The sequence below is a fragment of the Oncorhynchus masou genome, chromosome 33 (assembly GCF_036934945.1).
Source record: "Oncorhynchus masou masou isolate Uvic2021 chromosome 33, UVic_Omas_1.1, whole genome shotgun sequence".
Classification (NCBI taxonomy): domain Eukaryota; kingdom Metazoa; phylum Chordata; class Actinopteri; order Salmoniformes; family Salmonidae; genus Oncorhynchus; species Oncorhynchus masou.
Genome location: NC_088244.1, coordinates 17,312,424 through 17,324,672, shown reverse-complemented (window position 1 = coordinate 17,324,672; position 12,249 = coordinate 17,312,424). Strand labels below are relative to the sequence as shown.

General features: G+C 40.9%; 1 protein-coding gene across 1 annotated transcript; it reads left to right on the top strand.

Annotated features, from left to right (window-relative positions):
* Window positions 1-2,647: 2,647 nt before the first annotated feature.
* On the top strand, window positions 2,648-11,301 carry abtb1 (ankyrin repeat and BTB (POZ) domain containing 1). The gene is made up of 12 exons (XM_064956566.1): window positions 2,648-2,893; window positions 3,532-3,594; window positions 3,694-3,749; window positions 5,573-5,717; window positions 5,923-6,082; window positions 6,472-6,517; window positions 6,926-7,042; window positions 7,141-7,253; window positions 7,490-7,588; window positions 7,729-7,896; window positions 8,001-8,201; window positions 8,280-11,301. The coding sequence occupies exons 1-12, from the start codon at window positions 2,838-2,840 to the stop codon at window positions 8,484-8,486; spliced, it is 1,431 nt and encodes a 476-aa protein (XP_064812638.1). The 5' UTR covers window positions 2,648-2,837; the 3' UTR covers window positions 8,487-11,301.
* Window positions 11,302-12,249: the final 948 nt, after the last annotated feature.

The following is a 12,249-nucleotide window of genomic DNA, read 5'->3' as shown; positions in this document are numbered from 1 at the left end:
GACCGCTGCTGAGATGGTGTAAATACAACTGAGCTGCATAACACAATGCAATGGATATTCCAACCCTGAGTCCGGCCTGCTCTTCTCTTGCTGATCAAAAACGTTTTTGTATGCTACCTAACCAATGGCTGTGCTGTGTAGGCATAAGGCAATAGTTTGGGAGGAGGGTAAAAGGCTCTTTTTTAAATTCTTGCGTGTGTACTAGCCTATAGCCTATGTTCTGTTCAGTTTGAGAAGGAGAGTGCGGAGATGAGGACCGGAGGGTCAACTTTGATAGCTTGCGACTACTATAATTGATTGTTATTAAAAATAATATGTTTCTTGCCTATGATGTATTTATCAGAGTTATTGACCTCAAAATAAGCCAGATTCAAGTAACTTTCATTGTGGTGCTGAAACTTGAAGCAGCAGCTGCAGCACACTCAATCAGAAATCGACAGCTCATGGTGATGAAAGGCAAATTCTAGTAGGCATAATTAATTTAAAACGTTTTAATTTTAATTAGACTTTATGTTGGACCCTATTTCTTCCTATTAAAGAAATAAGAGGCTAAAGCCTGCTATATCAATAGATTTGTCAGTCAATTTTTCCACCCACCATGCACTCTTTAATTAAACAGCCTACCTCAGTGTCAGTGAAGGCCTGTCAAGTTAAAACCAAGACTTGAATGAAGGGGTATGAGAAGATATGCCATAGGCCTCACTTTATTAAAGAAAATGGCAAACAGCACAGGCCTACCCCTTGTTAGCTTAAGCTTTTTCAGAAAATAAAACTGATCTGAAATATAAAGTGATCTATAACAGTGCTTTGGTCCTCGATGCTTTATGCTAAAAAACAGCTGTAAAAAACCTGGGAAAGACGTGACACCGATGCATATGGGAATATCATTGTTTAGTTTCTTTGAGATTCAAAGGCTGAGCTACAACCTCCTTTTGCCGAGGAGACAAAAACTAGATTTGCTTGGGAAGTAATCTAATTCTGTCACTATCCATTGATTAAGATATTCACTTTCTGTACAATAGAAGATGTATAAACCCAGACATATTTTATGGAAACACTTGTGACCTTATCTCGTTTTACACGTTATTACACCAACCTCGTGACAAACTCAAAAACAACTTTATATCGAAGGAGTGCCTTTTCTATTTATTGGCCTGCACATGCGCAGTTTGGCGAGACGACCGTTAGACCCGATGGCGTGTTTCTGCGTATGAGGTTAGCTAGGCAACGTTGCCATGACATTGACTACAAGCATGATCGGAATATCTATTGGGGAAGCAGTTTCTGCCTGTCTTTGATAAAATGCTGTCACGTGGGTGAAATAAGTTACCCTAACCAGAAGGCTCGTTCGAGGGGAGCACTTTTGTCAAGTCGGTGACGCCTTTCAAAGTGTGTTGCATTATGCTTAGAAACATTGTCCAACTTGCGACTACATGTGACCAAAGGTCATGCACTTTTTGATGAAGTCGCTTTACAGTCGCTGCACTTCTCACCAACTGCATCATGCAGCCATCACCTGCATTGTGGGAGGCAGTATTTGGGTGTTTTGTTTGACCCATGCTGACGTGGCCAAAGACGTGACAGAAACAGGAATCGCCTTTGATGCAATTCTAAAGCTACAAACGAAAGTGATATTTGAGACCTCTCTAAACAATTCATTGTACACACATTATGTTTTCAGTTTGTGAGTGTGTGACATGGGGATATAGAAAAGTTTGAGACATTTATACAGAAAAACGTTTATAGGCAATTGCAGCTATGTTGATCTGAGCCTTATTGTTGGAAAACCATTACCATGTACGACTTTCGTACACTGATACACCTCCCCGACTTCACTCGCCACATTGTATCTACAGTCGGCTTCATTAGGCTTACTGCTTGAACACACCCAGATACTTTTTCATCGCCCCAATAGTTAGAGTAAGGACAGTGGAGGCTGCTTTGGGGAGGACGACTCATAATAATGGCCGGAACGGGGCAAATGGAATTGCATTATACCATTCCGCTCCAGCCATTACCACAAGCCAGTCCTGCTCAATTAAGGTGCCACAACATCCTATGGGTAAGGAATCATGGACCATCTATATCCGGGTTGCATCCGGTTTATACTGACCAACATGCAAATCGGAACTAGGAAATTTTGACATTTACGACTTGCTAACTGGTTGTAGTTATACACCTGCCATGTTCAATCAGTTAGCTGGGTCGAACATTTCAGAGTTTTCTATTCCGACTATCATATTAACATGGCAACAGGGAGCAGCACCATCAGCAACAATGCCTTCTGGTCATCATCCAAAAACATGCTGTGAGTAATGGGGGGGAAAACGGCCTCTGCAACAATTATTTGAATAATTCAATGGATGTTTTGTGGACCAAGGTGATGGCTAAAGTGTCTTATTGGGAATTTTCAAATCTGCCTTCTCTATGAGGCCGTGTATGGAAATAGGCTTTATGGGCCGTGTCAGTACCGAAATAAAACTGTAGGAGCAGTCGAAACTGTGCTTCTAAACGAACTCTGGCCCCTTGGTAAGGATTATGGGTGTGATACTAATCTGATCCTAGACCCGTGGTTTAGTCAACCTATCAGAAAAGAGGGCATCAAGAAAATAAGGAAGTAAATGTCATCTCACTCCACCTTCTCTGGTCATGTGACTATATAAACCGCAAAACAACACTGGTGATCGAAATATAAGTCTGTAAATAGTTGTCCTGCAAGAAAGAACTTGCTGGCAAGATAAATTGTTTACACTTTACAGGAAATTATAACTGGATCCACACCTGTCTAACAGGCAGGCCGTTTCAATGCATTACAGAGAACCGAAAACGCTGCGGAGATGGACGCGTACGATTTGTTTACAAGTTGCAGAAAGGGCGACATTTCCAGAGTTAGGTAAATGGAGTCTGTGGAATATAAATGCGTAGTTCGCAGCAACGGGATGAGGATATCTAGCTTGTTTAGCTATACACAAAGACAACCTTGTGGTTAGTAGTAGTGTTACAAATATTTAGCAAATTTGTCAGTGAGCTAACGTTAGTGCCTATGTTAGCATACGCTATGCTATTTGCGTTGGTCTGTTGAAGTCTGGTCCTTTGAAGTCATGCCAGGGGCGATATTGTGTTTTTGTATTACTAGGTTCAATTTATGTGCATGAAAGTAGGTTTAGCTAGAAACTATAAATACAACTCTTGTTTATTCTGCGCCCATATCTGGCAACTTCCAACCTGGAAACTTTTCATCTTGACCGATATGCAAATTTGAAGTAGGTTGCTTTCCATACTCTTCTCCTATCTATTAGTGAAGAGTGCAATAAGAAACAATATTCCTCTGAAGTGGGCTATATGGTGTTAACGTATGTTAAATCAAACAAGGTAGTTTGTCAGTCTAGAATTTGGAATACAGTTAGGATTGTACTGTTTGTATGGAATGAGAACATGTGGAGACCAGCATTAAGATGAAGACCGTTTCTGCCATAACCCGTCTTATTAACTGCCTGTATTGGCCTATTGACCTTCCATTTTCCTGTCAAGGTATCTTGTTGAACAGAGAGACGTGGACCTCAATGTAAGAGACAAATGGGACAGCACCCCGTTGTAAGTACGGAGTTAATATTGCAGAATATAACCTGCACGCAATATATTTGACAAGATCATTGTTAAGAATGTAATGTAACTTAATGTATTCTTCCACAGGTACTATTCTTGCCTCTGTGGCCATGAGGAGCTCGTCCAGTACCTGTTGGCTAATGGTAAAAGCTGGAATTTGCCCCAAGGGTCAAAGCACATTTACATGGTTTAAAAACAGGGTTTGTGGGGGGGTCTTGTGACATTGCAGCCTTATTCTAAAATGGATTAAATTGTTTTCCCCCATCAATCTACACACAATACCCCATAATGATGAAGCAAACAGGTTGACATTTTTTTTAAATGGATTAAACTGAATATAACATTTGCATAAGTATTCAGACCCTTGACTCAGTACTTTGAAGCACCTTTGATAGTGATTATAGCCTCAAGTCTTCTTGGATATGTCACTACAACCTTGGCACACCTGTATTTGGGGAGTTTCTACCATTCTTCTCTGCAGATGATCTCAACCTCTGTCAGGTTGGATGGGGAGTGTTGCTGCACAGCCATTAAGGTCTCTCCTGAGATGTTCGATTGGGTTCAAGTCGGGCTCTGGCTGGGCCACTCAAGGACATTGAGACTTGTCCCGAAGCCACTCCTGCATTGTCTTGGCTGTGTGCTTAGGGTCGTTGTCCTGTTGGAAGGTGAACCTTTGCCCCAGTCTGAGGTCCTGAGCACTCTGGAGCAGGTTTTCATCAAGGATCTCTGTACTTTTCTCCGTTCATCAAACCCTCGATCCTGACTAGTCTCCCAGTCCCTGCCGCTGAAAACATCCCCACAGCATGATGCTGCCACCACCATGCTTCACCGTAAAGATGGTGCCAGGTTTTCTCCATGTGATGTTTGGCATTAAGGCCAAAGAGTTCAATCTTGGTTTCATCAGACCAGAGAATCTTGTTTCTCATTGTCTGAGAGTCCTTTAGGTGCCTTTTGGCAAAGTCCAAGTGGGCTGTCATGTGCCTTTTACTGAGGAGTGGCTTCTGTCTGGTCACTCTACCATAAAGGCATGATTGGTGGAGTGCTGCAGCGATGGTTGTCTTCTGGAAGGTTCTCTCATCTCCACATCGTGTTGTTGGTCACCTCCCTGACCAAGGCCCTTTTTAATTTTCTTTATTTAACTAGGCAAGTCAGTTAAGAAAACATTTTTCATTTTTTTTTTTATTGACGGCCTAGGGACAGTGGGTTAACTGCCTTGTTCAGGGGCAGAATGACATTTGAACCTTATCAGCTCTGGGATTTGATCTTGCAACCTTTCAGTTACTAGTCCAACGCTCTAACCACTAGGCTACCTGCTCCCCTGATTGCTCAGTTTGGCCGGGCGGCCAGCTCCAAGAATGGTCTTGGTGCTTCCAAACTTCTTCCATCTCAGAATGGAGGCCACTGTGTTCTTGGGGACCTTCAATGCTGCAGAAATGTTTTGGTACCCTTCCCCACATCTGGTGCCTTGACACAATCCTGTTTAGGCACTCTACAGACAATTCCTTCAACCTCATGGCTTGGTTTTTGCTCTGACATACACTGTCTACTGTGGGACCTTATATAGACAGGTGTGCCTTTCCAAATCATGTACAATCAATTGAATTTACCACAGGTGGACTCCAATCAAGTTCTAGGAACATCTCAAGGATGATCTAGGGAAACAGGTGCCCCCGAGCTCAATCTCATAGCAAACAGTTAGAATACTTATGTAAATAAGGTATTTCATTTTTTTATTTAAAAAAAAATACATTTGCAAAAAAAAAGAAAGGTTTTTCACTTTGTCATTATGGGGTATTGTGTGTAGTGAGGAAAAATAATTATTTAAACTAATTTAAAATAAGGCTGTAAAGTAAGAACATTTTGAAGAAGTCAAGGGATCTGAATGCTTTCCAAATGCACCGTTAACCTATATGCAATTAATTGTGTCTTGGAGGTGACTTGTACACTGTTCCACTTGGGCTTTCAGGAGCAAAGTGTGAAGCAAACACATTTGATGGAGAGCGATGCATGTATGGGTCTCTGAGTGACTCCATCCGACGTCTCCTAAAAGAGTACAAGTGCATCACAGCCCAAGCCATGCAGAGGGACTATTATGACCACTTCCTTCTCACGTAAGGCACTGTAACGCTACAATGCATCTTAACTGCATCATAATGTTTTATAGCCGTTAGCTTTGTGTTTTCCTCATTTGGTGTTGCCTGTACTTCTGTTTGTCTGCTTATATTATACAGAAGCAGTGAAACTCTGTAACATCAACACTCATTTGGCCATGCTTTCTCCCTGTCCTCCCCTTCTGTCTGTGCTGTCTGTATCTAGGTTACTGGAGCAGGGCCAGTATAGTGACGTCAAGTTCCTGGTTCACGGTGAGACATTTCAGGCTCACCGCTGTGTGCTGAGCGCTCGCTCAGAGTACTTCACAGCCATGTTTGAAACCAAATGGAAAGGAAAGAACTTGATCCCCCTCAAACACCCTTTGGTAGGTGTTGTGTTACACCACCTCTTTCAGATAGGCATGACAGCAATACGTTGGATTGGACCGCAGGGGGGTGGGGGGTAGCAGCTATATTTGAGGTTATTGATAGAAAATGTGTTTACTTTACTTTATAATATGCTATTTACCTTGTAATTGTGTTAGGAGTCATTACAGCAAGCACAATTGCAAACCATTGAATACAGGGATTATATGAAGTATGTACTACAAAGATGGTTTCAGTAAGAATTTCTGTGGAAACAAACTCAATCAGGGCTGTATGCATAAATGCTACCAAAACATTCACTGGGCCAAAAGGGAATCTAAAGTAACAGTGAAAACACAGTAAAAGATCCATATGAATTAAGAAGAAAAAATGTTTCACCCTGTTTCAGATCAACCCAGCAGCCTTTGGTGCCATCCTGCAGTATTTTTACACTGGTGGGTTTCTCTTGGTTGAGGTGTATAACTAGATGTATAAATGCAGAATTAGGCTAAGATCACAAATTAACATAATGGAAGTTGACATATCAGACATGTTGACATTTTAATTAAGATTAGGCAAACGTGCAGTATGTAAAATGACATTTTGCATTCAAAGATGTCTAAGTATGTCATAGTCATCCCAGTGATTGTAAAGGATGCCTGATTGATTGATGACTGATATGTATGTTTCGATCCAGTCAGAAGATTAGGGTATTTTCAGTCTTTCTTTAAAGAGGTGATGATATGGCATCCATAAAGTCTAACATGACTGCATCATAAAGAGCCAGGATACATTGTCTTTCAAAGTTGTGTAGCCTACATTTAGTGTTACAAAGCTATGAGCTAACCGGCTTTCACTTCCAGGTCGTATGGACATTGATGTGAGCCACGTGGAGGACTGCAAGCGGCTGGCCAAACAGTGCAAAATGGGTGACCTTATTGATGAGTTGGAGAGCAAGTGTAAACAGGTGTATGAGTTTGGTACGCTCCTGTTTCTTAAATCTCCTGAAGTTAGGCCTACACGTTTACATTGTTACATGGTGTCTCACCTGTCTCTCTGTGTCTGCCTCCATGCATAGTCTCCAATAAACCAGGGACCTGTGTAAAGGTTCTGACCCTGGAGCCTCACAGCTGTCAGCATCAGGAGGAGATGGCTCAACTGGCAGACTGTGCCCTCCCTGCTGAGCTAAAAGTAAGAACATTACAAACTAGCCTGGTCCCACATCGTTTGGGATTTAGCCAACTCTTCAACTACCATTGTTAGCATGGCAAGAATAGTCCGAGGCATTGGCTAAAGCACATACCAACCAGATGTGGGACCAGCTAATCATATTAAAGGTTGCCACTTATGATTATCCCTTGATGTAAATAAACCTTTTGTTCATAATAAGTTAATTGTCTTTGTCATTTTGTTTTGTTTTTCTGTAGGTGGGATTTGGCGAGCTTCCATTTGACAGAACTGACAACTTCCCTAGCTACCCTGACATTTGCTTCAGGGTTGAAGGTTATGACTTCCTGTGTCATAAGGTGTGCTCCACATACCTCTAACAAAGTACATAGATGTATGAGTTAATCGTCAGGCTATGATTTTGGAATTAGTCATTATTTATGCATCTCCTCAGTTAATTATTATGGGCTAAAAAGTTGTCTTTATCCCCTCTGGACAGGCGTTTTTCTGTGGACGCAGTGACTATTTTAAGGCGCTGCTGCAGGACCACTTCAGTGAGGGAGAGGTGATGCAGTCCCAGCCCAGCACTCCAGTCCTCACCATCCACAACATCTCCCACGAGATCTTTATCCGTCTCCTCTATTACGTCTACAGCGACGACACGGAGGTCAGTTCAGACAGAATTCCTGCAGTGATGATATTTCTATGAACTCACCAGAGTTTTGTCTTTCTCTCCTAATGTATTGTACTACTCTCTCTGCCTGGGTCCAGCTGTCCCCAGAGAATGTGTTTGATGTGCTGTGTGTGGCTGATATGTACCTGCTCCCCGGGCTGAAGCGTCTGTGTGGTAAGACGCTGGCCAAGATGCTGTGTGAAGATAACGTGTTGCACATGTGGAAGACAGCCAAGCTCTTCAGACTGTCTCGTCTGGAGGACCAGTGCACGGAGTACATGGCTAAGATCATAGAGAGGGTGAGTGTCTGTCATTCTAGGCTGTGCAAGGATGGTCTTTGCTGTGTCCCATCTGACCTCTTCCCATCTCCTCAACAGCTGGTAGAGAAGCCTGAGTTTGCTGACATGATCAAGGAGGATGCTGGGGCGGTCGAGGACCGACACGAGACTGACTCCATCCCTCTGGTGGACGACATCCGCTTCCACATCACCAGCAACGTTCAGACCTTCAGTGCCATTGAAGAGGCCAACGTGAAGCTGGACGCCCTGGATCAGCTGCTCTCCACCATCGGTCTGGAATGCTAATGAGAAGGTGTAGTGGTGTGTTAGGGCTAGTTACTGGCTCAGCTAACCACAACCAGTGGCAAGAAGGACTTGTATTGGACTGTTGAAGGGTATTGGGAGAGACATTAAATAGCTTTCACATTATACACAAAAGAGTGTGTATTTCACCAGCAATGGCTTCAAATAGTTTAAATGCTTCTGGGCCGGACCAGGTGGTGGGCAAAGCACCTTTTTCCGAATAATGTGAAAGCTGATAATGCAACAATTTGTGTATTGGGTACATTCTAGTATTGACCTGGAATGTCAAAGACCGAAGTATGTAGGGACTGGAGGCGTCAAGTTGCTATTGAGTATCTAGACAAGGATAGGGTTGCTGAAGAAGTTGAGGATGATGTTGCATTGGAATGGATGAATGAAACACAGATACAGAAGCCCATGTGATGAGAATGAAGAGTGAGGAATGGAGTGTGGACTCTGATTGTAATATATACTTTCGTTTGTGCTTTTATTTTGAAGTAATGTGTCTTTTTTTCTTGGATCAAAACAGTTGGGGAATGACAAGTCATCTGACCACAAACATAGTAGACCCAATATCACAGAAGATATTACAGTATGTCGGCTTAGAAATGTAGCTATTAAAGAACCTTCGCATTTGTGTGAAAAATACCCAATTATGAAAATCTCTGTTTTTAAACAAAGAGACTCAGAGAAAGAGCAAATATTTTACTCGTGTGATGATTTAGAATAATTATAGAATTCTGAATGACAGCAAATGTTTCCCCTAACATGGACATCACTCTTATTTTTACTTTCAAATTTTCCTGACTGGTATGAATTTGTTAAACTATGTTTTAGCGGCTTGCTTTTCTTAAGAGGCAAAACATTTTGATTATTTTTCACCTTGCGCTAGTATATTGTAGGCCTAAATGCATGCTGATTACTCTTGTTGTGTATGCATGATTTATCTTTATAGAATGTAGCTTTTTATTTAGGTGTTAGGAGAGAGGAAACCATAGCTAGTTACATGGCTATGTTAAATATTGTTTAAATCCAAAAATTTATGAAAAGAAATTCAGCCTCATATGACAATGTATTGAAACCTTTTACTGTTAATCATGAGTAAAGTAAATAATTTGTTTTTCTGATTTAGTTTTGAAAGAATGATGACTGGACTCAAGTAAAGACCCAATAAGAGATAATTTACAACATTTAATTGTTTTTTATTTTTAGTTGGCAATATTTTAGAGAACTCATGACACAACTTGTAATCTACTTGATTTGATAACTAGATATTGAATCCTGTCAGTCACGTTCATGCAGCAAATGCATTTAGCCTCAATTTGCATGCAGTGTGGGGAAACCACAGTAAGAAGGAAGTGAGTATTTTCACATACAGCAGTCACAATGATCCTAATTTTCTTAAAGCATACTTGCATGTACATGGACAAGCAGACAGACAACTAACCACAAGCAATACAGTGCAATTTTGATTTATTTATTTTGAACTCAATCTAAGTCCCAATATCTCTTATCTTTAACTATGACATTCCACTGCTATGCATATATCACTTTCAAAATACAAATGTATTTTTCATTGTCAACTTTATCACACATACTACTAGGTAAGCATATAGGATTGTGCTGTAAATAACATTAACACCTGTACATGCTGAACAGACAAATACATGTTATTTGTTTGTGAAGCTTGTGTGATTTAAGTTTCTTATGCGGACTGCTCTTTAAGAGGATAACACACGCTATAGTTAGTAATGATTTCCCATTATATGCACAAAGTAGGATCAATCATTTAGCCAGTCCGCTTTGATAAATATGTAAGGGATAATCAACGAGGGGCTGTGCCTTCTCTGGAAAATAATGAACAAAGTGGAAGGTGTGCAGCTGAGTTGCATTATTTTCCAGAGAACGTATAGAGCCCCGAGTTGATTATCCATTTTATATCATGGCTATAATTTAGCACATTTACCGCTAGAAATGTGTTAAACATCCACTTAGATAGGGATGCAGTTTACTAGCTAGTGACGGTAGTTGCCTTGGTAACCAAACAAACGTGCTAGTTTAACTAACCAAACCATCAGTCGTAGTTTGCTATTATGAAAGTCGAATTCTACAATGCCAATGATGTTTTCAATTCGAATTTTGCTTTCAAAAGCAGCTCAAACATAGCACATGTAAGAATGAACTATAGCCATTGAATTATACCGTGCAAATATACCATGCGTTATAGGGAAATAATGCATGTTCTAGAATGCCCTTCAAGTTAATTCAAAACAAGTATTCAACAATGCCATGGTATAATTAACCAATAAAGCCCGAGGGGGTGTGGTATGTGACCAATATACCACGGTTTAGGGCTGTTCTTATGCATGATGCAACAAGGAATGCCTGGATACAGCCTTTAGCTGTGGTATATTGGCCATATACCACAAATCCCTGGGGTGACTTGTTGCTATTATAAACTGGCTACAAATGTAATTAAACAGTGAAAATAAATGTTTTGTCATACCAGTGGTTTACGGTCTGATATACCACGGCTTTCAGCCAATCAGCATTCACAGCTCGAACCACCCGGTTTACAATTGGATATAACTTGTTTTCTCTGGATGTTGACATGATTGTGTGTGGTAGTAGGATGGTCCATGACAGTGCTTCCAATTTTATTTGATTTTTTTACTCCTGTATTTAGCTTTTATTTGAAACGGAAAGGTTTTACCATTGTCCCATTGTTAGCAATATTGACTCCACATACTTTTTATTTTAAGTGAAATAATATATTATAGACAAAGCTGTCAGTACAATAAAAAAAAATTCATTTCCATTGGTGTTTTTGTTCTTTTTGAAAGTTACTTGTACATATTATTAAACACATTTTCCTTAAAGTCTAAAGATCTGGCCCGCAGGTGATTTTAAAAAAAATGTTAGACATACAGTACATTCGGAAAGAATTCAGACCCCTTGACGTTTTCCACATTTTGTTATGTTAAAGCCTTATTCTAAAATTGATTAAATTAAACATTTTCCTCAATCTACACACAATACCTCATGAGGACAAAGCAAAAAAAGGTTTTTAGACATTTTTGCAAATGTATAAAACATGTAAAACGTACGTTTATTTCCTTAAGTATTCAAACTCTTCGCTATGAGACTCAAAATTGAGCTCATGTGCATCCTGTTTCCATCATCCTTGATGTTTCTACAACCTGATTGGAGTCCACTTGTGGTAAATATAAGTAATTGGACATGATTTGGAAAGGCACACACTTGTCCATATAAAGGTCCCACAGTTGACAGTGCATGTCAGAGTAAAAACCAAGCCATAAGGTCGAAGGATTTGTCCGTAGAACTCCACGACAGCATTGTGTTGAGGCACATATCTGGGGAAGGGTACCAAAAAATATCTGCAGCATTCAAGGTTCCCAAGAACACAGTTGCCTCTGATTCTTAATTGGAAGAAGTTTGGAACCACCAAGAAAGATCCTTCCTAGAGCTGGCCACCCAGCCAAACTGCTCAATCGGGGGAGAAGTGCCTTGGTCAGGCAGGTGACCAAGAACCCGATGGTCACTCTGACAGAGCTCCAGAGTTCCTCTGTGGAGATGAGAGAACCTTCCAGAAGGACAACCATCTCTGCAGCACTCCACCAATCAGGCCTTTATGGTAGAGTGGCCAAACGGAAGCCTCGCCCCTGGGAAAGGCATATGGAGTTTGCAAAAGTGCACATAAAGGACTTTCAGACCATAAGGAACAAGACTCTCTGGTCTGATGAAA

What these genes read in the sequence shown, in the direction of transcription:
- abtb1 (XM_064956566.1), top strand. Translation starts at nt 2,838, where the DNA reads ATGGACGCGTACGATTTGTTTACAAGTTGCAGAAAGGGCGACATTTCC. An exon ending in TCCCCCTCAAACACCCTTTG is followed by an intron (nt 6,083 to 6,471) that starts GTAGGTGTTGTG and finishes ACCCTGTTTCAG; the next exon opens with ATCAACCCAGCAGCCTTTGG. An exon ending in TCTACAGCGACGACACGGAG is followed by an intron (nt 7,897 to 8,000) that starts GTCAGTTCAGAC and finishes GCCTGGGTCCAG; the next exon opens with CTGTCCCCAGAGAATGTGTT.